Source organism: Oncorhynchus nerka, unplaced genomic scaffold (assembly GCF_034236695.1).
Source record: "Oncorhynchus nerka isolate Pitt River unplaced genomic scaffold, Oner_Uvic_2.0 unplaced_scaffold_423, whole genome shotgun sequence".
In the NCBI taxonomy this organism is placed as follows: Eukaryota; Metazoa; Chordata; class Actinopteri; order Salmoniformes; family Salmonidae; genus Oncorhynchus; species Oncorhynchus nerka.
Window position 1 is genome coordinate 618,968 of NW_027040490.1, and position 24,454 is coordinate 643,421.

At 43.5% G+C, this 24,454-nt stretch overlaps 1 protein-coding gene across 1 annotated transcript in view; it reads left to right on the plus strand.

The window, feature by feature from the left end:
• LOC115127460 (ankyrin-2-like) overlaps positions 1 to 24,454 on the plus strand; it is a 242,285-nt gene that overhangs the window by 135,368 nt on the left and 82,463 nt on the right. The window contains 5 exon segments of the mRNA XM_065017053.1: positions 14,520 to 14,642; positions 15,508 to 15,540; positions 15,676 to 15,697; positions 19,721 to 23,119; positions 23,223 to 24,435. Coding sequence (XP_064873125.1) covers positions 14,520 to 14,642; positions 15,508 to 15,540; positions 15,676 to 15,697; positions 19,721 to 23,119; positions 23,223 to 24,435 — 4,790 coding nt within the window.

Sequence of the window (24,454 nt, forward strand, 5' to 3'; positions counted from 1 at the left end):
GAGAGTGTGACGTAGTTGTCCACTTTGTTGTAGTTCTGAATGGACTTCTACGCTGGGAGAGTGTGACGTAGTTGTCCACATTGTTTTAGTTCTGAATGGACTTCTTCTACGCTGGGAGAGTGTGCCGTAGTTGTCCACTTTGTTTTAGTACTGAATGGACTTCTTCTACGCTGGGAGAGTGTGACGTAGTTGTCCACTTTGTTGTAGTTCTGAATGGACTTCTTCTACGCTGGGAGAGTGTGACGTAGTTGTCCACTTTGTTTTAGTTCTGAATGGACTTCATCTACGCTGGGAGAGTGTGACGTAGTTGTCCACTTTGTTGTAGTTCTGAATGGACTTCATCTACGCTGGGAGAGTGTGACGTAGTTGTCCACTTTGTTTTAGTTCTGAATGGACTTCATCTACGCTGGGAGAGTGTGACGTAGTTGTCCACTTTGTTGTAGTTCTGAATGGACTTCATCTACGCTGGGAGAGTGTGACGTAGTTGTCCACTTTGTTTTAGTTCTGAATGGACTTATTCTACGTTGGGAGAGTGTGACCTAGTTGTCCACTTTGTTTTAGTTCTGAATGGACTTCTTCTACGCTGGGAGAGTGTGACCTAGTTGTCCACTTTGTTGTAGTTCTGAATGGACTTCTACGCTGGGAGAGTGTGACGTAGTTGTCCACTTTGTTGTAGTTCTGAATGGACTTCTACGCTGGGAGAGTGTGACGTAGTTGTCTACTTTGTTTTAGTTCTGAATGGACTTCTTCTACGCTGGGAGAGTGTGACCTAGTTGTCCACTTTGTTTTAGTTCTGAATGGACTTCTTCTACGCTGGGAGAGTGTGACGTAGTCGTCCACTTTGTTGTAGTTCTGAATGGACTTCTACGCTGGGAGAGTGTAACGTAGTTGTCCACTTTGTTTTAGTTCTGAATGGACTTCTTCTACGCTGGGAGAGTGTGACGTAGTTGTCCACTTTGTTTTAGTTCTGAATGTACTTATTCTACGTTGGGAGAGTGTGACCTAGTTGTCCACTTTGTTTTAGTTCTGAATGGACTTCTTCTACGCTGGGAGAGTGTGACGTAGTTGTCAACTTTGTTTTAGTTCTGAATGGACTTATTCTACGCTGGGAGAGTGTGACCTAGTTGTTACTTTGTTGAAGTTCTGAATGGACTTCTTCTACGCTGGGAGAGTGTGACGTAGTTGTCCACTTTGTTTTAGTTCTGAATGGACTTATTCTACGCTGGGAGAGTGTGACCTAGTTGTCCACTTTGTTGTAGTTCTGAATGGACTTCTACGTTGGGAGAGTGTGACGTAGTTGTCCACTTTGTTGTAGTTCTGAATGGACTTCTACGCTGGGAGAGTGTGACGTAGTTGTCCACTTTGTTTTAGTTCTGAATGGACTTCATCTACGCTGGGAGAGTGTGACGTAGTTGTCCACTTTGTTTTAGTTCTGAATGGACTTCATCTACGCTGGGAGAGTGTGACGTAGTTGTCCACTTTGTTGTAGTTCTGAATGGACTTCATCTACGCTGGGAGAGTGTGACGTAGTTGTCCACTTTGTTGTAGTTCTGAATGGACTTCTACGCTGGGAGAGTGTGACGTAGTTGTCTACTTTGTTTTAGTTCTGAATGGACTTCTTCTACGCTGGGAGAGTGTGACCTAGTTGTCCACTTTGTTTTAGTTCTGAATGGACTTCTTCTACGCTGGGAGAGTGTGACGTAGTCGTCCACTTTGTTGTAGTTCTGAATGGACTTCTACGCTGGGAGAGTGTGACGTAGTTGTCCACTTTGTTTTAGTTCTGAATGGACTTCTTCTACGCTGGGAGAGTGTGACGTAGTTGTCCACTTTGTTTTAGTTCTGAATGTACTTATTCTACGTTGGGAGAGTGTGACCTAGTTGTCCACTTTGTTTTAGTTCTGAATGGACTTCTTCTACGCTGGGAGAGTGTGACGTAGTTGTCAACTTTGTTTTAGTTCTGAATGGACTTATTCCACGCTGGGAGAGTGTGACCTAGTTGTCCACTTTGTTGTAGTTCTGAATGGACTTCTACGCTGGGAGAGTGTGACGTAGTTGTCCACATTGTTTTAGTTCTGAATGGACTTCTTCTACGCTGGGAGAGTGTGCCGTAGTTGTCCACTTTGTTTTAGTACTGAATGGACTTCTTCTACGCTGGGAGAGTGTGACGTAGTTGTCCACTTTGTTGTAGTTCTGAATGGACTTCTTCTACGCTGGGAGAGTGTGACGTAGTTGTCCACTTTGTTGTAGTTCTGAATGTACTTATTCTACGCTGGGAGAGTGTGACGTAGTTGTCCACTTAGTTTTAGTTCTGAATGGACTTCTTCTACGCTGGGAGAGTGTGACGTAGTTGTCCACTTTGTTGTAGTTCTGAATGGACTTCATCTACGCTGGGAGAGTGTGACGTAGTTGTCCACTTTGTTTTAGTTCTGAATGTACTTATTCTACGTTGGGAGAGTGTGACGTAGTTGTCCACTTTGTTTTAGTTCTGAATGGACTTATTCTACGCTGGGAGAGTGTGACGTAGTTGTCCACTTTGTTTTAGTTCTGAATGGACTTCTACGATGGGAGAGTGTGACCTAGTTGTCCACTTAGTTTTAGATCTGAATGGACTTCTTCTACGCTGGGAGAGTGTGACGTAGTTGTCCACTTTGTTTTAGTTCTGAATGGACTTCTTCTACGCTGGGAGAGTGTGACGTAGTTGTCCACTTTGTTTTAGTTCTGAATGGACTTCATCTACGCTGGGAGAGTGTGACGTAGTTGTCCACTTTGTTTTAGTTCTGAATGGACTTCATCTACGCTGGGAGAGTGTGACGTAGTTGTCCACTTTGTTGTAGTTCTGAATGGACTTCATCTACGCTGGGAGAGTGTGACGTAGTTGTCCACTTTGTTTTAGTTCTGAATGGACTTCTTCTACGCTGGGAGAGTGTGACGTAGTTGTCCACTTTGTTTTAGTTCTGAATGTACTTATTCTACGTTGGGAGAGTGTGACCTAGTTGTCCACTTTGTTTTAGTTCTGAATGGACTTCTTCTACGCTGGGAGAGTGTGACGTAGTTGTCAACTTTGTTTTAGTTCTGAATGGACTTATTCTACGCTGGGAGAGTGTGACCTAGTTGTTACTTTGTTGAAGTTCTGAATGGACTTCTTCTACGCTGGGAGAGTGTGACGTAGTTGTCCACTTTGTTTTAGTTCTGAATGGACTTATTCTACGCTGGGAGAGTGTGACCTAGTTGTCCACTTTGTTGTAGTTCTGAATGGACTTCTACGTTGGGAGAGTGTGACGTAGTTGTCCACTTTGTTGTAGTTCTGAATGGACTTCTACGCTGGGAGAGTGTGACGTAGTTGTCCACTTTGTTTTAGTTCTGAATGGACTTCATCTACGCTGGGAGAGTGTGACGTAGTTGTCCACTTTGTTTTAGTTCTGAATGGACTTCATCTACGCTGGGAGAGTGTGACGTAGTTGTCCACTTTGTTGTAGTTCTGAATGGACTTCATCTACGCTGGGAGAGTGTGACGTAGTTGTCCACTTTGTTTTAGTTCTGAATGGACTTATTCTACGTTGGGAGAGTGTGACCTAGTTGTCCACTTTGTTTTAGTTCTGAATGGACTTCTTCTACGCTGGGAGAGTGTGACCTAGTTGTCCACTTTGTTGTAGTTCTGAATGGACTTCTACGCTGGGAGAGTGTGACGTAGTTGTCTACTTTGTTTTAGTTCTGAATGGACTTATTCCACGCTGGGAGAGTGTGACCTAGTTGTCCACTTTGTTGTAGTTCTGAATGGACTTCTACGTTGGGAGAGTGTGACGTAGTTGTCCACTTTGTTGTAGTTCTGAATGGACTTCTAAGCTGGGAGAGTGTGACGTAGTTGTCCACTTTGTTTTAGTTCTGAATGGACTTCTTCTACGCTGGGAGAGTGTGACGTAGTTGTCCACTTTGTTTTAGTTCTGAATGTACTTATTCTACGTTGGGAGAGTGTGACCTAGTTGTCCACTTTGTTTTAGTTCTGAATGGACTTCTTCTACGCTGGGAGAGTGTGACGTAGTTGTCAACTTTGTTTTAGTTCTGAATGGACTCATTCTACGCTGGGAGAGTGTGACCTAGTTGTTACTTTGTTGAAGTTCTGAATGGACTTCTTCTACGCTGGGAGAGTGTGACGTAGTTGTCCACTTTGTTTTAGTTCTGAATGTACTTATTCTACGTTGGGAGAGTGGGACCTAGTTGTCCACTTTGTTTTAGTTCTGAATGGACTTATTCTACGCTGGGAGAGTGTGACCTAGTTGTCCACTTTGTTGTAGTTCTGAATGGACTTCTACGTTGGGAGAGTGTGACGTAGTTGTCCACTTTGTTGTAGTTCTGAATGGACTTCATCTATGCTGGGGAGAGTGTGACGTAGTTGTCCACTTTGTTGTAGTTCTGAATGGACTTCATCTACGCTGGGAGAGTGTGACGTAGTTGTCCACTTTGTTTTAGTTCTGAATGGACTTATTCTACGTTGGGAGAGTGTGACCTAGTTGTCCACTTTGTTTTAGTTCTGAATGGACTTCTTCTACGCTGGGAGAGTGTGACCTAGTTGTCCACTTTGTTGTAGTTCTGAATGGACTTCTACGCTGGGAGAGTGTGACGTAGTTGTCCACTTTGTTGTAGTTCTGAATGGACTTCTACGCTGGGAGAGTGTGACGTAGTTGTCTACTTTGTTTTAGTTCTGAATGGACTTCTTCTACGCTGGGAGAGTGTGACCTAGTTGTCCACTTTGTTTTAGTTCTGAATGGACTTCTTCTACGCTGGGAGAGTGTGACGTAGTCGTCCACTTTGTTGTAGTTCTGAATGGACTTCTACGCTGGGAGAGTGTGACGTAGTTGTCCACTTTGTTTTAGTTCTGAAAGGACTTCTTCTACGCTGGGAGAGTGTGACGTAGTTGTCCACTTTGTTTTAGTTCTGAATGTACTTATTCTACGTTGGGAGAGTGTGACCTAGTTGTCCACTTTGTTTTAGTTCTGAATGGACTTCTTCTACGCTGGGAGAGTGTGACGTAGTTGTCAACTTTGTTTTAGTTCTGAATGGACTTATTCCACGCTGGGAGAGTGTGACCTAGTTGTCCACTTTGTTGTAGTTCTGAATGGACTTCTACGTTGGGAGAGTGTGACGTAGTTGTCCACTTTGTTGTAGTTCTGAATGGACTTCTACGCTGGGAGAGTGTGACGTAGTTGTCCACATTGTTTTAGTTCTGAATGGACTTCTTCTACGCTGGGAGAGTGTGCCGTAGTTGTCCACTTTGTTTTAGTACTGAATGGACTTCTTCTACGCTGGGAGAGTGTGACGTAGTTGTCCACTTTGTTGTAGTTCTGAATGGACTTCTTCTACGCTGGGAGAGTGTGACGTAGTTGTCCACTTTGTTTTAGTTCTGAATGGACTTCATCTACGCTGGGAGAGTGTGACGTAGTTGTCCACTTTGTTGTAGTTCTGAATGGACTTCATCTACGCTGGGAGAGTGTGACGTAGTTGTCCACTTTGTTTTAGTTCTGAATGGACTTCATCTACGCTGGGAGAGTGTGACGTAGTTGTCCACTTTGTTGTAGTTCTGAATGGACTTCATCTACGCTGGGAGAGTGTGACGTAGTTGTCCACTTTGTTTTAGTTCTGAATGGACTTATTCTACGTTGGGAGAGTGTGACCTAGTTGTCCACTTTGTTTTAGTTCTGAATGGACTTCTTCTACGCTGGGAGAGTGTGACCTAGTTGTCCACTTTGTTGTAGTTCTGAATGGACTTCTACGCTGGGAGAGTGTGACGTAGTTGTCCACTTTGTTGTAGTTCTGAATGGACTTCTACGCTGGGAGAGTGTGACGTAGTTGTCTACTTTGTTTTAGTTCTGAATGGACTTCTTCTACGCTGGGAGAGTGTGACCTAGTTGTCCACTTTGTTTTAGTTCTGAATGGACTTCTTCTACGCTGGGAGAGTGTGACGTAGTCGTCCACTTTGTTGTAGTTCTGAATGGACTTCTACGCTGGGAGAGTGTAACGTAGTTGTCCACTTTGTTTTAGTTCTGAATGGACTTCTTCTACGCTGGGAGAGTGTGACGTAGTTGTCCACTTTGTTTTAGTTCTGAATGTACTTATTCTACGTTGGGAGAGTGTGACCTAGTTGTCCACTTTGTTTTAGTTCTGAATGGACTTCTTCTACGCTGGGAGAGTGTGACGTAGTTGTCCACTTTGTTTTAGTTCTGAATGGACTTATTCTACGCTGGGAGAGTGTGACCTAGTTGTCCACTTTGTTGTAGTTCTGAATGGACTTCTACGTTGGGAGAGTGTGACTGAATAGTTGTCCACTTTGTTGTAGTTCTGAATGGACTTCTACGCTGGGAGAGTGTGACGTAGTTGTCCACTTTGTTTTAGTTCTGAATGGACTTCATCTACGCTGGGAGAGTGTGACGTAGTTGTCCACTTTGTTTTAGTTCTGAATGGACTTCATCTACGCTGGGAGAGTGTGACGTAGTTGTCCACTTTGTTGTAGTTCTGAATGGACTTCATCTACGCTGGGAGAGTGTGACGTAGTTGTCCACTTTGTTGTAGTTCTGAATGGACTTCTACGCTGGGAGAGTGTGACGTAGTTGTCTACTTTGTTTTAGTTCTGAATGGACTTCTTCTACGCTGGGAGAGTGTGACCTAGTTGTCCACTTTGTTTTAGTTCTGAATGGACTTCTTCTACGCTGGGAGAGTGTGACGTAGTCGTCCACTTTGTTGTAGTTCTGAATGGACTTCTACGCTGGGAGAGTGTGACGTAGTTGTCCACTTTGTTTTAGTTCTGAATGGACTTCTTCTACGCTGGGAGAGTGTGACGTAGTTGTCCACTTTGTTTTAGTTCTGAATGTACTTATTCTACGTTGGGAGAGTGTGACCTAGTTGTCCACTTTGTTTTAGTTCTGAATGGACTTCTTCTACGCTGGGAGAGTGTGACGTACGTAGTTGTCAACTTTGTTTTAGTTCTGAATGGACTTATTCCACGCTGGGAGAGTGTGACCTAGTTGTCCACTTTGTTGTAGTTCTGAATGGACTTCTACGCTGGGAGAGTGTGACGTAGTTGTCCACATTGTTTTAGTTCTGAATGGACTTCTTCTACGCTGGGAGAGTGTGCCGTAGTTGTCCACTTTGTTTTAGTACTGAATGGACTTCTTCTACGCTGGGAGAGTGTGACGTAGTTGTCCACTTTGTTGTAGTTCTGAATGGACTTCTTCTACGCTGGGAGAGTGTGACGTAGTTGTCCACTTTGTTGTAGTTCTGAATGTACTTATTCTACGCTGGGAGAGTGTGACGTAGTTGTCCACTTAGTTTTAGTTCTGAATGGACTTCTTCTACGCTGGGAGAGTGTGACGTAGTTGTCCACTTTGTTGTAGTTCTGAATGGACTTCATCTACGCTGGGAGAGTGTGACGTAGTTGTCCACTTTGTTTTAGTTCTGAATGTACTTATTCTACGTTGGGAGAGTGTGACGTAGTTGTCCACTTTGTTTTAGTTCTGAATGGACTTATTCTACGCTGGGAGAGTGTGACGTAGTTGTCCACTTTGTTTTAGTTCTGAATGGACTTCTACGATGGGAGAGTGTGACCTAGTTGTCCACTTAGTTTTAGATCTGAATGGACTTCTTCTACGCTGGGAGAGTGTGACGTAGTTGTCCACTTTGTTTTAGTTCTGAATGGACTTCTTCTACGCTGGGAGAGTGTGACGTAGTTGTCCACTTTGTTTTAGTTCTGAATGGACTTCATCTACGCTGGGAGAGTGTGACGTAGTTGTCCACTTTGTTTTAGTTCTGAATGGACTTCATCTACGCTGGGAGAGTGTGACGTAGTTGTCCACTTTGTTGTAGTTCTGAATGGACTTCATCTACGCTGGGAGAGTGTGACGTAGTTGTCCACTTTGTTTTAGTTCTGAATGGACTTCTTCTACGCTGGGAGAGTGTGACGTAGTTGTCCACTTTGTTTTAGTTCTGAATGTACTTATTCTACGTTGGGAGAGTGTGACCTAGTTGTCCACTTTGTTTTAGTTCTGAATGGACTTCTTCTACGCTGGGAGAGTGTGACGTAGTTGTCAACTTTGTTTTAGTTCTGAATGGACTTATTCTACGCTGGGAGAGTGTGACCTAGTTGTTACTTTGTTGAAGTTCTGAATGGACTTCTTCTACGCTGGGAGAGTGTGACGTAGTTGTCCACTTTGTTTTAGTTCTGAATGGACTTATTCTACGCTGGGAGAGTGTGACCTAGTTGTCCACTTTGTTGTAGTTCTGAATGGACTTCTACGTTGGGAGAGTGTGACGTAGTTGTCCACTTTGTTGTAGTTCTGAATGGACTTCTACGCTGGGAGAGTGTGACGTAGTTGTCCACTTTGTTTTAGTTCTGAATGGACTTCATCTACGCTGGGAGAGTGTGACGTAGTTGTCCACTTTGTTTTAGTTCTGAATGGACTTCATCTACGCTGGGAGAGTGTGACGTAGTTGTCCACTTTGTTGTAGTTCTGAATGGACTTCATCTACGCTGGGAGAGTGTGACGTAGTTGTCCACTTTGTTTTAGTTCTGAATGGACTTATTCTACGTTGGGAGAGTGTGACCTAGTTGTCCACTTTGTTTTAGTTCTGAATGGACTTCTTCTACGCTGGGAGAGTGTGACCTAGTTGTCCACTTTGTTGTAGTTCTGAATGGACTTCTACGCTGGGAGAGTGTGACGTAGTTGTCTACTTTGTTTTAGTTCTGAATGGACTTCTTCTACGCTGGGAGAGTGTGACCTAGTTGTCCACTTTGTTTTAGTTCTGAATGGACTTCTTCTACGCTGGGAGAGTGTGACGTAGTCGTCCACTTTGTTGTAGTTCTGAATGGACTTCTACGCTGGGAGAGTGTGACGTAGTTGTCCACTTTGTTTTAGTTCTGAATGGACTTCTTCTACGCTGGGAGAGTGTGACGTAGTTGTCCACTTTGTTTTAGTTCTGAATGTACTTATTCTACGTTGGGAGAGTGTGACCTAGTTGTCCACTTTGTTTTAGTTCTGAATGGACTTCTTCTACGCTGGGAGAGTGTGACGTAGTTGTCAACTTTGTTTTAGTTCTGAATGGACTTATTCCACGCTGGGAGAGTGTGACCTAGTTGTCCACTTTGTTGTAGTTCTGAATGGACTTCTACGCTGGGAGAGTGTGACGTAGTTGTCCACATTGTTTTAGTTCTGAATGGACTTCTTCTACGCTGGGAGAGTGTGCCGTAGTTGTCCACTTTGTTTTAGTACTGAATGGACTTCTTCTACGCTGGGAGAGTGTGACGTAGTTGTCCACTTTGTTGTAGTTCTGAATGTACTTATTCTACGTTGGGAGAGTGTGACGTAGTTGTCCACTTTGTTTTAGTTCTGAATGGACTTATTCTACGCTGGGAGAGTGTGACCTAGTTGTCCACTTTGTTGTAGTTCTGAATGGACTTCTACGCTGGGAGAGTGTGACGTAGTTGTCCACATTGTTTTAGTTCTGAATGGACTTCTTCTACGCTGGGAGAGTGTGACGTAGTTGTCCACTTTGTTTTAGTACTGAATGGACTTCTTCTACGCTGGGAGAGTGTGACGTAGTTGTCCACTTTGTTTTAGTTCTGAATGGACTTCTACGATGGGAGAGTGTGACCTAGTTGTCCACTTTGTTGTAGTTCTGAATGGACTTCATCTACGCTGGGAGAGTGTGACGTAGTTGTCCACTTTGTTTTAGTTCTGAATGGACTTATTCTACGCTGGGAGAGTGTGACCTAGTTGTCCACTTTGTTGTAGTTCTGAATGGACTTCTACGCTGGGAGAGTGTGACGTAGTTGTCCACTTTGTTGTAGTTCTGAATGGACTTCTACGCTGGGAGAGTGTGACGTAGTTGTCCACTTTGTTTTAGTTCTGAATGTACTTATTCTACGTTGGGAGAGTGTGACGTAGTTGTCCACTTTGTTTTAGTTCTGAATGGACTTATTCTACGCTGGGAGAGTGTGACCTAGTTGTCCACTTTGTTGTAGTTCTGAATGGACTTCTACGCTGGGAGAGTGTGACGTAGTTGTCCACATTGTTTTAGTTCTGAATGGACTTCTTCTACGCTGGGAGAGTGTGACCTAGTTGTCCACTTTGTTGTAGTTCTGAATGGACTTCTACGTTGGGAGAGTGTGACGTAGTTGTCCACTTTGTTGTAGTTCTGAATGGACTTCTACGCTGGGAGAGTGTGACGTAGTTGTCCACATTGTTTTAGTTCTGAATGGACTTCTTCTACGCTGGGAGAGTGTGCCGTAGTTGTCCACTTTGTTTTAGTACTGAATGGACTTCTTCTACGCTGGGAGAGTGTGACGTAGTTGTCCACTTTGTTGTAGTTCTGAATGGACTTCTTCTACGCTGGGAGAGTGTGACGTAGTTGTCCACTTTGTTGTAGTTCTGAATGTACTTATTCTACGCTGGGAGAGTGTGACGTAGTTGTCCACTTAGTTTTAGTTCTGAATGGACTTCTTCTACGCTGGGAGAGTGTGACGTAGTTGTCCACTTTGTTGTAGTTCTGAATGGACTTCATCTACGCTGGGAGAGTGTGACGTAGTTGTCCACTTTGTTTTAGTTCTGAATGGACTTATTCTACGCAAGGGAGAGTGTGACCTAGTTGTCCACTTTGTTGTAGTTCTGAATGGACTTCTACGCTGGGAGAGTGTGACGTAGTTGTCCACTTTGTTGTAGTTCTGAATGGACTTCTACGCTGGGAGAGTGTGACGTAGTTGTCCACTTTGTTTTAGTTCTGAATGTACTTATTCTACGTTGGGAGAGTGTGACGTAGTTGTCCACTTTGTTTTAGTTCTGAATGGACTTATTCTACGCTGGGAGAGTGTGACCTAGTTGTCCACTTTGTTGTAGTTCTGAATGGACTTCTACGCTGGGAGAGTGTGACGTAGTTGTCCACATTGTTTTAGTTCTGAATGGACTTCTTCTACGCTGGGAGAGTGTGACGTAGTTGTCCACTTTGTTTTAGTACTGAATGGACTTCTTCTACGCTGGGAGAGTGTGACGTAGTTGTCCACTTTGTTGTAGTTCTGAATGGACTTCTACGCTGGGAGAGTGTGACGTAGTTGTCCACATTGTTTTAGTTCTGAATGGACTTCTTCTACGCTGGGAGAGTGTGCCGTAGTTGTCCACTTTGTTTTAGTACTGAATGGACTTCTTCTACGCTGGGAGAGTGTGACGTAGTTGTCCACTTTGTTGTAGTTCTGAATGGACTTCTTCTACGCTGGGAGAGTGTGACGTAGTTGTCCACTTTGTTGTAGTTCTGAATGGACTTCTTCTACGCTGGGAGAGTGTGACGTAGTTGTCCACTTTGTTGTAGTTCTGAATGGACTTCATCTACGCTGGGAGAGTGTGACGTAGTTGTCCACTTTGTTTTAGTTCTGAATGGACTTATTCTACGCTGGGAGAGTGTGACCTAGTTGTCCACTTTGTTGTAGTTCTGAATGGACTTCTACGCTGGGAGAGTGTGACGTAGTTGTCCACTTTGTTGTAGTTCTGAATGGACTTCTACGCTGGGAGAGTGTGACGTAGTTGTCCACTTTGTTTTAGTTCTGAATGTACTTATTCTACGTTGGGAGAGTGTGACGTAGTTGTCCACTTTGTTTTAGTTCTGAATGGACTTATTCTACGCTGGGAGAGTGTGACCTAGTTGTCCACTTTGTTGTAGTTCTGAATGGACTTCTACGCTGGGAGAGTGTGACGTAGTTGTCCACATTGTTTTAGTTCTGAATGGACTTCTTCTACGCTGGGAGAGTGTGACGTAGTTGTCCACTTTGTTTTAGTACTGAATGGACTTCTTCTACGCTGGGAGAGTGTGACGTAGTTGTCCACTTTGTTTTAGTTCTGAATGGACTTCTACGATGGGAGAGTGTGACCTAGTTGTCCACTTAGTTTTAGATCTGAATGGACTTCTTCTACGCTGGGAGAGTGTGACGTAGTTGTCCACTTTGTTTTAGTTCTGAATGGACTTCTTCTACGCTGGGAGAGTGTGACGTAGTTGTCCACTTTGTTTTAGTTCTGAATGGACTTCATCTACGCTGGGAGAGTGTGACGTAGTTGTCCACTTTGTTTTAGTTCTGAATGGACTTCATCTACGCTGGGAGAGTGTGACGTAGTTGTCCACTTTGTTGTAGTTCTGAATGGACTTCATCTACGCTGGGAGAGTGTGACGTAGTTGTCCACTTTGTTGTAGTTCTGAATGGACTTCATCTACGCTGGGAGAGTGTGACGTAGTTGTCCACTTTGTTTTAGTTCTGAATGGACTTCTTCTACGCTGGGAGAGTGTGACGTAGTCGTCCACTTTGTTGTAGTTCTGAATGGACTTCTAAGCTGGGAGAGTGTGACGTAGTTGTCCACTTTGTTTTAGTTCTGAATGTACTTATTCTACGTTGGGAGAGTGTGACCTAGTTGTCCACTTTGTTTTAGTTCTGAATGGACTTCTTCTACGCTGGGAGAGTGTGACGTAGTTGTCAACTTTGTTTTAGTTCTGAATGGACTTATTCTACGCTGGGAGAGTGTGACCTAGTTGTTACTTTGTTGAAGTTCTGAATGGACTTCTTCTACGCTGGGAGAGTGTGACGTAGTTGTCCACTTTGTTTTAGTTCTGAATGTACTTATTCTACGTTGGGAGAGTGGGACCTAGTTGTCCACTTTGTTTTAGTTCTGAATGGACTTCTTCTACGCTGGGAGAGTGTGACGTAGTTGTCCACTTTGTTTTAGTTCTGAATGGACTTATTCTACGCTGGGAGAGTGTGACCTAGTTGTCCACTTTGTTGTAGTTCTGAATGGACTTCTACGTTGGGAGAGTGTGACGTAGTTGTCCACTTTGTTGTAGTTCTGAATGGACTTCTACGCTGGGAGAGTGTGACGTAGTTGTCCACTTTGTTTTAGTTCTGAATGGACTTCATCTACGCTGGGAGAGTGTGACATAGTTGTCCACTTTGTTTTAGTTCTGAATGGACTTATTCTACGTTGGGAGAGTGTGACCTAGTTGTCCACTTTGTTTTAGTTCTGAATGGACTTCTTCTACGCTGGGAGAGTGTGACCTAGTTGTCCACTTTGTTGTAGTTCTGAATGGACTTCTACGCTGGGAGAGTGTGACGTAGTTGTCCACTTTGTTGTAGTTCTGAATGGACTTCTACGCTGGGAGAGTGTGACGTAGTTGTCTACTTTGTTTTAGTTCTGAATGGACTTCTTCTACGCTGGGAGAGTGTGACGTAGTTGTCCACTTTGTTTTAGTTCTGAATGGACTTCTTCTACGCTGGGAGAGTGTGACCTAGTTGTCCACTTAGTTTTAGATCTGAATGGACTTCTTCTACGCTGGGAGAGTGTGATGTAGTTGTCCACTTTGTTGTAGTTCTGAATGGACTTCATCTACGCTGGGAGAGTGTGACGTAGTTGTCCACTTTGTTTTAGTTCTGAATGGACTTCTTCTACGCTGGGAGAGTGTGACCTAGTTGTCCACTTAGTTTTAGATCTGAATGGACTTCTTCTACGCTGGGAGAGTGTGACGTAGTTGTCCACTTTGTTTTACTTCTGAATGGACTTCTTCTACGCTGGGAGAGTGTGACCTAGTTGTCCACTTAGTTTTAGTTCTGAATGGACTTCTTCTACTACGGGAAACAGTGACACTGATATATAGTTTAGAATACATCAGAGACATTGGTATATCATTTAATATCTATTTTAATAAGTTAGAATACATCATAGACACTGGTATATCATGTTAGAATGCATCAGAGACACTGGTATATAATTTACATTTACATTTAAGTCATTTAGCAGACGCTCTTATCCAGAGCGACTTACAAATTGGTGCTTTCACCTTATGACATCCAGTGGAACAGCCACTTTACAATAGTGCATCTAGGTCTTTTAAGGGGGGTGAGAAGGATTACTTTATCCTATCCTAGGTATTCCTTAAAGAGGTGGGGTTTCAGGTATGTATTTTAATGAGTTTTGAGTACGTCATAGACACTGGTATGTAATTTAGTATGTATTTGAATGAGGTTTGAGTACGTCATAGACACTGGTATGTAATTTAATATGTATTTGAATGAGTTTTGAGTACGTCATAGACACTGGTATGTAATTTAGTATGTATTTGAATGAGGTTTGAATACGTCATAGACACTGGTATGTAATTTAATATGTATTTGAATGAGTTTTGAGTACGTCATAGACACTGGTATGTAATTTAATATGTATTTTAATGAGTTTTGAGTATGTCATAGACACTGGTATGTAATTTAGTATGTATTTTAATGAGTTTTGAGTACGTCATAGACACTGGTATGTAATTTAATATGTATTTGAATGAGTTTTGAGTACGTCATAGACACTGGTATGTAATTTAGTATGTCTTTTAATGAGTTTGATTATACAGTATAATATACCAGAATGTTTTTTCACATTCCTTGCTAATATTCCCACGCTCACCTGATTCCATGAGTCTCCAGTGATTGGTTGATTTGTTGATTGATTGATTGACAGATTCGTGACTGCGCCCAGGAGCCGTGTGGCAGACTGTCCTTCACCAAGGAGCCCCGCACCTACCGTAGTCTTACCCACAAGGCAATCTGCAACCTGAACATCACGCTGCCCACCTACTGCAAGGTAAGACACCTGAACACACCTGGACTGGACACAATGTGTAATGACATGAAATAATGCTGAACACACCTGGACTGGACACAATGTGTAATGACAGGAAATAATGCTGGACACACCTGGACTGAACACAATGTGTAATGACATGAAACACACCTGGACTGAAATGTGATTGACGCTAAAGATCTGGCTCATACTGAATAACGCTGTCCCAAAACAGATCTGACTCAGTGTGAATAATGCTGTCCCAAAACAGATCTGTCTGTGTGAATAATGCTGTCCCAAAACAGATCTGACTCAGTGTGAATAATGCTGTCCCAAAATAGATCTGACTCAGTGTGAATAATGCTGTCCCAAAATAGATCTGACTCAGGGTGAATAATGCTGTCCCAAAACAGATCTGTCTGTGTGAATAATGTTGTCCCAAAATAGATCTGACTCAGTGTGAATAATGCTGTCCCAAAATAGATCTGACTCAGTGTGAATAAGGCTGTCCCAAAACAGATCTGTCTGTGTGAATAATGCTGTCCCAAAATAGATCTGACTCAGTGTGAATAATGCTGTCCCAAAATAGATCTGACTCAGTGTGAATAATGCTGTCCCAAAACAGATCTGTCTGTGTGAATAATGCTGTCCCAAAACAGATCTGACTCGGTGTGAATAATGCTGTCCCAAGATAGATCTGACTCAGTGTGAATAATGCTGTCCCAAAATAGATCTGACTCGGTGTGAATAATGCTGTCCCAAAATAGATCTGACTAAGTGTGAATAATGCTGTCCCAAAACAGATCTGACTCAGTGTGAATAATGCTGTCCCAAAACAGATCTGACTGAATGCCCTCTTTATTTTTCTCCTTGGTGTCCTATTCAGGAGTCTGATTCAGACCTAGACGCAGATGACGAGGTAACCAACTACACCCTTTCGGAACATTCTTCTTGTTAAAATTTGATAAAATGTTAAAACACTTTTTTTTAACCTGATTTATGTTTATCCGCTGATCGTATTCAACGTGTTGTATTGAACCCTCCTTTCTTACAGAGTGACAAGAGCGACAAAAAATGTAAGCTGAGTTTATTTGTTTTTTTAAAAATGATTACATTTGTTGGTAGTGACAAAGACATCCTCTGCATTAACTAACCTTCATAACTACCTGTAGTCCAGGAAGAACATATTCAATTACATTGTCGTTTTGTTTACAAATGCAGTACGCAGGCCAATGATTTGCATTGCTTAATATACAACAATGGCCGCTTGACTAGCCGCGTTGTGTGTTATATAATATTACTAACACCTGGTCCAGTTACCTGTGGGTTCCTGACCACTATACTATAGTAATATAATATTACTATAACCTTGTCTAGTTACCTGTGGGTTCCTGGCCGCTATGCTATGGCTGGTTAGCGTTGCATCCTTTCCTCTCCAATACCCATTCTGTTTCTCCCTCCTACAATCCCTCCTTCATCCATTCAACCATCATCATCATAATCATCACGCTATAGGAAGTCAAAGGGAATGAACGCTTGAGTTACTGTATGAATGTTTGAGATACTGTATAAATGTTTGAGATACTGTATGAATGTTTGAGATACTGTATGAATGTTTGAGATACTATATGAATGTTTGAGATACTGTATGAATGTTTGAGATACTGTATGAATGTTTGAGATACTATATGAATGTTTGAGATACTGTATAAATGTTTAAGATACTGTATGAATGTTTGAGATACTATATGAATGTTTGAGATACTGTATGAATGTTTGAGATACTGTATGAATGTTTGAGATACTGCATGAATGTTTGAGATACTGTATGAATTTATGAGATACTGTATGAATGTTTGAGATACTGTATGAATGTTTGAGATACTATATGAATGTTTGATATACTATATGAATGTTTGAGATACTGTATGAATGTTTGAGATACTGTATGAATGTTTGAGATACTATATGAATGTTTAAGATACTGTATGAATGCTTGAGATACTGTATGAATGTTTGAGATACTGTATGAATGTTTGAGATACTGTATGAATGTTTGAGATACTGCATGAATGTTTGAGATACTGTATGAATTTATGAGATACTGTATGAATGTTTGAGATACAGTGTGAATGTTTGAGATACTGTATGAATGTTTGAGATACTGTATGAATGTTTGAGATACTGCATGAATGTTTGAGATACTATATGAATTTATGAGATACTGTATGAATGTTTGAGATACAGTGTGAATGTTTGAGATACTATATGAATGTTTGAGATACTGAATGAATGCTTGAGATACTATATGAATGTTTGAGATACAGTATGAATGTTTGAGATACTGTATGAATGCTTGAGATACTATATGAATGTTTGAGATACAGTATGAATGTTTGAGATACTGTATGAATGTTTGAGATACTATATGAATGTTTGAGATACTGTATGAATGCTTGAGATACTATATGAATGTTTGAGATACTGTATGAATGTTTGAGATACTGTATGAATGTTTGAGATACTGTATAAATGTTTGAGACACTATATGAATGCTTGAGATACTATATGAATGCTTGAGATACTGTATGAATGCTTGAGATACTATATGAATGTTTGAGATACTATATGAATGCTTGAGATACTCTATGAATGTTTGAGATACTGTATGAATGTTTGAGATACTATATGAATGCTTGAGATACTGTATGAATGTTTGAGATACTGTATGAATGTTTGAGATACTATATGAATGCTTGAGATACTGTATGAATGTTTGAGATACTGTATGAATGTTTGAGATACTGTATGAATGTTTGAGAATACATATATCTGCCATGGCACTTCCACTGTGAATATATAACCTCCAGTTATTTTAATGTATTTGGGCGGCTGACCTCCAGTTATTTTAATGTATTTGGACGGCTGACCTCCAGTTATTTAAATATATTTGGACGGCTGACCTCCAGTTATTTAAATATATTTGGACGGCTGACCTCCAGTTATTTAAATATATTTGGATGGCTGACCTCCAGTTATTTAAATGCATTTAGACGGCTGACCTCCAGTTATTTTAATGTATTTGGACGGCTGATTAAAACACACACTGTACTATGACAATATGTTAAACGAACGTCATTTCATTCCTGATTTTTGCTTGCCTGGAATGAATTCAAAGAAGGAATTCATATAATGGGAATGTTCAGTTTATTTTTTGTCTCCGATCACTCCCTTATTTTACTTTCATGGTTGTTGAAACACTTTCTTTGCTCTGCATGAAAATAACTTGACTCACACATGCATGTGGTATATGTTTGTTAGTCTGTGTATGTGCATGTTACCACTCATTATCATTTTCTGTTATCAATTAATTCGCCTGTTATATCACTGGTATGTTTTCTGTTATCAATTAATTCACCTGTTATATCACTGGTATGTTTTCTGTTATCAATTAATTCACCTGTTATATCACTGGTATGTTTTCTGTTATCAATTAATTCACCTGTTATATCACTGGTATGTTTTCTGTTATCAATTAATTCACCTGTTATATCACTGGTATGTTTTCTGTTATCAATTAATTCACCTGTTATATCACTGGTATGTTTTCTGTTATCAATTAATTCACCTGTTATATCACTGGTATGTTTTCTGTTATCAATTAATTCACCTGTTATATCACTGGTATGTTTTCTGTTATCAATTAATTCACCTGTTATATCACTGGCATCTCTTTACTTAGATCACTGATATTTATTTAACAAATTACCTGAGGTTATCTACATGTATTTATATATAGTTTTACTGATAAGATATTTATTTACCACATTAACTGAGGTTTATTTATTTATATAGTTTTACTGATTAGATATTTATTTACCACATTAACTGAGGTTTATGTGTTTATATATAGTTTTACTGATAAGATATTTATTTACCACATTAACTGAGGTTTATGTATTTATATATAGTTTTACTGATTAGATATTTATTTACCACATTAACTGAGGTTTATGTGTTTATATATAGTTTTACTGATAATATTTTATTTTCTTATGAATTCCTGACAGTCAGCTGTGTATTTACAACATTAACTGAGGTTTATGTATTTATATATAGTTTTACTGATTAGATATGTATTTACAACATTAACTGAGGTTTATGTATTTATATATAGTTTTACTGATTAGATATTTATTTACCACATTAACTGAGGTTTATTTATTTATATAGTTTTACTGATTAGATATGTATTTACAACATTAACTGAGGTTTATGTGTTTATATAAAGTTTTACTGATTATATTTTATTTACTTAATAATTCCTGACAGTCAGCTGTCAGCGGTTAACATGGGGCAGGAAACATTCTGCTCTTTTCTCTCTGTTTGCTTTTGTCAGTGGACATGAACCGGTCATGTTGAGAAACAATCTTGAGATCTTTGTTTGTGTGAAACCAGTCTGTTTTTTTCTTCCTCCATTTGTTCCATATTCAGTATGGTTTGGGGGTCAATTCCATTACAATTCAAACCGTCAATTCAGAAAGTAAAGCAAAATTCAAATTCCACATTTTCCTAATTGAAAAGCGTTGAAGAGAATTGGAATTTGGAACTGGAGTTTCAGTCTACTTCCTGAATTGACTAGAATATAAATGGAATTGACCCCAACCCTGGTATTCAGGTCGCTCCCCATTTTTTTTATACCTTCCTGTTGTGTTTAGACTACTTCCTGTTGTGTTTAGATTACTTCCTGTGGCATCTGTATGAATGTGCAGTCAAACACACCAATATGTATCAACAGGTTATTTCTTGCCCATATCTTTCCTCCGTCCTGTTCTGTTTCTCTTCTGTTTTGCTTCGCTTCTGCTGTTGCTGCCCTCCTCCCCCCCATCTCCCGTCCCCCGCTCCTCTGGAGAACTCACCACTCCTCTCCCGTTGTCAAGCTGCTTTCCCTTTTCCCTGTTTTGAACAGAAGATATACTGTGATATGTTCTGCCCTGACCACGTTTTTTCCGATGTCTTCTCTTCCCCTTCACTCCATCCTCCCCTTGTGTTCTTTACACCTTTTGGTTTGGTTTCCTCCTTTTTTTTCAAAATGGAAGACGATGAGACGGAGTCGACAGATACTTACACGCTGCCGACCAATCAGATGCTAGACCCAGCCATGCTGGCCAGCCCTGACCTCCTTTCAGAGGTCTCCGATATGAAACACGACCTCATCAAGATGTCTGCCATCTTGACGACAGAGCAAACTGAACACCCAAGCCCTTCGGATAGAGGAAGAGGAGGTGGAGGAAGAGGAGGAGGAAGGACAGGGATGGAGGAGGAACCCGGGGAGCCGTTTGAGATCATGGAACAGGTGAAAGAGGATCTGGAGAAGGTTGGAGATATTTTACGAGGGGGAGATACTAGATTCACAAACAACAAAGAGAAAGTGCTGCAGATGTCCAAAATGGAGGACAAGGAGTTGGTTATTCTCTCTCAGACTAAAGCCAAAGCCATGACTCCCTCTGATGTTCAGGAGCCGGTACTACAAGAAGTCAACATTCAGAGGAAGACCTCTCCCACAATTACCAAAGAGGTTAGAGATATGTCAGGTATGGTGTCTCACCTCAGTGGAGGCGTGAACCAGCACCTAGAAGAGAGATCTGGCGTAACCAGTTGCCCACTACAGGACATCATAGTCCAGGAGAGATTAGATCAGGTCGTTCTGAAGCGGGAAGGCAAACGCCATCCTCCTGAGATCAAAAAGCCGATCAGGAAGAAGTTGAGGGACAGGGAACGTTCTGGATGCAGCAGTTCCGAGGGGGAGCTGGAGAGGATGAGCTCTGAGGAATCCCTTGATGGGGATGTTGTTCTGGGAGAGCCGAGGCAGGAAGTGGTTCCCGGGTCTGAGCCTGGAGAGGTTCCCGGGTCTGAGCCTGGAGTGGTTCCTGGGTCTGAGCCTGTAGTCGTTCCCAGGTCTATGCCTGGAGTGGTTCCCGGGTCTGAGCCTGTAGTGGTTCCCAGGTCTATGCCTGGAGTGGTTCCCGGGTCTGAGCCTGTAGTCATTCCCAGGTCTATGCCTGGAGTGGATCCTGGGTCTGAGCCTGTAGTGGTTCCCAGGTCTATGCCTGGAGTGGTTCCTGGGTCTGAGCCTGTAGTGGTTCCCAGGTCTATGCCTGGAGTGGTGTCTGGGTCCGGACCTGTAGTGGTGTCTGGGTCTGGACCTGGAGTGGGGCCCGGGACTGAGTTAAAAACGACTGCAACCCTGGATTGGGATGTTGTACTGGGGGAGTCTGGGCTCGGGTCTGGGTCTGAAACTTGGTCTGGGCCTTCTGGACCAACCCCAGCCATGGAGCCCCCAGTGTCGCCCCTGGTCGTGGAAACCCCTATCGGATCCATAAAGGACAGAGTGAGAGCTCTGCAAAAGAAGGTTGAGGAAGAGGAAGAGGGGGAGGATGGCCGTAAGCGAAAGCCTACACAGGCGCCAGTCCCTCAGAACACAACTTTCATCACCATCACTAAGGAGACGGGTGAGCCCCAGATGCCAGATCTTCCTAAGCTTCCCAGATCTCCGAAATCACCCCGGTCTCAGACGGAGAGGCTGGAGGAGACAATGTCTGTCCGGGAGCTGATGAAGGCATTCCAGACTGGCCAGGATCCTTCCAAGAACAAAACGGGGCTCTTCGAGCACAAAGCCATGATGTCATCCACAACCTCCACATCGAGCTCAGAGGCAGTGATCTACAGTGAGACCTACAGAGCTGAAACCAGTCCCACAGAGCATACGCCAGCAGAAACTCCAACTTCCACAATCCTCTGCTCGCATAGTGATGTCCTGGCTCTCCAACACAAAGGGGTGGATGATGAACAAAATCTGATCTTAGTAACAGACCACTCTGAAGACTCTGAGATAACTCATGTCTTAGAAAGGGACCACTCTGAAGACTCTGAGATAATTAATGTTACGGTTCAGTTGCAGGAGTCAGTGACTAACATCAACAGAATACAACCAGAGGATGGAGGGATCCCTCTAGACAGGGCTCTACCAGAGGACGGATGTATCCTCCTAGACAGGGCTCTGCCGGAGGGTGGAGAGATCCTCCTAGACAGGGCTCAACTGGAGGAGGGAGGGATCCTCCTAGACAGGGCTCTACCAGAGGACGGAGGGATCTTCCTAGACAGGGCTTTACCAGAGGACAGACAAATCCTCCAAGACAGGGCTTTACCAGAGGACGATGGGATCTTCCTAGACAGGGCTCTACCAGAGGATGGAGGGATTCTCCTATACAGGGCTCTACCAGAGGACGGAAGTATCAACCTAGACAGGACTCTACCAGAGGACGGAGGTATCAACCTAGACAGGGCTCAACCAGAGGACGGAGGGATCCTCCTAGACAGGGCTCTACCAAAAGACAGACAAATCCTCCTAGACAGGACTCTACCAGAGGACGGAGGTATCAACCTAGACAGGGCTCAACGAGAGGACGGAGGGATCCTCCTAGACAGGGCTCTACCAAAGGACAGACAAATCCTCCTAGACAGGCCTCAACCAGAGGACGGAGGGATCCTCCTAGACAGGGCTCTACCTGAGGGCGGAGGGATCCCTCTAGACAGGGCTCTACCAGAGGGCGGAGGGACCCCTCTAGACAGGGCTCTACCAGAGGATGGAGGGACCCCTCTAGACAGGGCTCTACCAGAGGATGGAGGGATCCTCCTAGACAGGGCTCTACCAGAGGATGGAGGGATCCTCCTAGACAGGGCTCTACCAGAGGACGGAGGGACCCCTCTAGACAGGGCTCTACCAGAGGACGGAGGGATCCCTCTAGACAGGGATCTACGAAAATACAGAGGGATCCCTCTAGACAGGGCTCTACCAGAGAACGGAGGGATCCTCCTAGACAGGTCTCTACCAGAAGATGGAGGGATTCTCTTAGACAGGGCTCTACCAGAGGACGGAGGAATCCCTATAGACAGGGCTCTACCAGAGTATGGAGGGATTCTCCTAGACAGGGCTCTACCAGAGGACGGAGGGATCTTCCTAGACAGGGCTCTACCAGAGGACGGAGGGATCCCTCTAGACAGGGCTCTACCAGAGGACGGAGGGATCCCTCTAGACAGGGATCTACCAGAGGACGGAGGGATCCCTCTAGACAGGGATCTACGAAAATACAGAGGGATCCCTCTAGACAGGGCTCTACCAGAGAACGGAGGGATCCTCCTAGACAGGGCTCTACCAGAAGATGGAAGGATTCTCTTAGACAGGGCTCTACCAGAGGATGGAGGAATCCCTATAGACAGGGCTCTACCAGAGTATGGAGGGATTCTCCTAGACAGGGCTCTACCAGAGGACGGAGGGATCTTCCTAGACAGGGCTCTACCAGAGGACGGAGGGATCATCCTAGACAGGGCTCTACCAGAGGACGGAGTGATCCAACTTGACCGGGATCTGTCAGATACTGGAGGAATCGTCCTAGACACGACTCTACCGGAGGACAGAGGGATCCTCCTAGACAGGGGTCTACCAAAAGATGGAGGGATCCCTCTAGACATGGATCTACCGGAGGACGGAGGGATCCCTCTAGACAGGAATCTACCGAAAGGACAGTTGTATCCTCCTAGACAAGGTTCTACCAGAGGATGGAGGGATCTTCCTAGACAGGGCTCAACCAGAGGACAGAGGGATCCTCCTAGACCGGGATCTATCAGAAAATGGAGGAATCTTCCTAGTCAGGGCTCTAACAGAGGATGGAGGGATCCTCCTAGACAAGGCTCTACCAAAGGATGGAGGGATCCTCCTAGGCAGGGCTCTACCAGAGGATGGAGGGATCTTCCTAGGCAGGGCTCTACCAGAGGATGCATGGAGCAGCCCAGAGAAGATGCAGCTGGAGGAGCCAGAGATGGGACCAGAAAGGAAGTCTTCTACGGAGATGATGCAGCTGGAGGAGCCAGAGATGGGACCAAACAGGAAGTCTTCTATGGAGATGATGCAGCTGGAGGAACCAGAGATGGGACCAGACAGGAAGTCTTCTATGGAGATGATGCAGCTGGAGGAGCCAGAGATGGGACCAGACAGGAAGTCTTCTATAGAGATGATGCAGCTGGAGGAACCAGAGATTGGACCAGACAGGAAGTCTTCTACAAAGATGATGCAGCTGGAGGAACCAGAGATGGGACCAGACAGGAAGTCTTCTATGGAGATGATGCAGCTGGAGGAACCAGAGATGGGACCAGACAGGAAGTCTTCTATGGAGATGATGCGGCTGGAGGAGCCAGAGATGGGACCAGACAGGAAGTCTTCTATAGAGATGATGCAGCTGGAGGAACCAGAGATGGGACCAGACAGGAAGTCTTCTGTAGAGATGATGCAGCTGGAGGAGCCAGAGATGGGACCAGACAGGAAGTCTTCTATGGAAATGATGCAGCTGGAGGAACCAGAGATTGGACCAGACAGGAAGTCTTCTATAGAGTTGATGCGGCTGGAGGAACCAGAGATGGGACCAGACAGGAAGTCTTCTACAGAGTTGATGCGGCTGGAGGAACCAGAGATGGGGCCAGACAGGAAGTCTTCTACGGAGATGATGCAGCTGGAGAAACCAGAGATGGGACCAGACAGGAAGTCTTCTACGGAGATGATGCAGCTGGAGGAACCAGAGATGGGACCAGACAGGAAGTCTTCTACAGAGATGATGCAGCTGGAGGAACCAGAGATGGGACCAGACAGGAAGTCTTCTATAGAGATGATGCAGCTGGAGGAACCAGAGATGGGACCAGACAGGAAGTCTTCTACAGAGATGATGCAGCTGGAGGAACCAGAGATGGGACCAGACAGGACGTATTCTATAGAGATGATG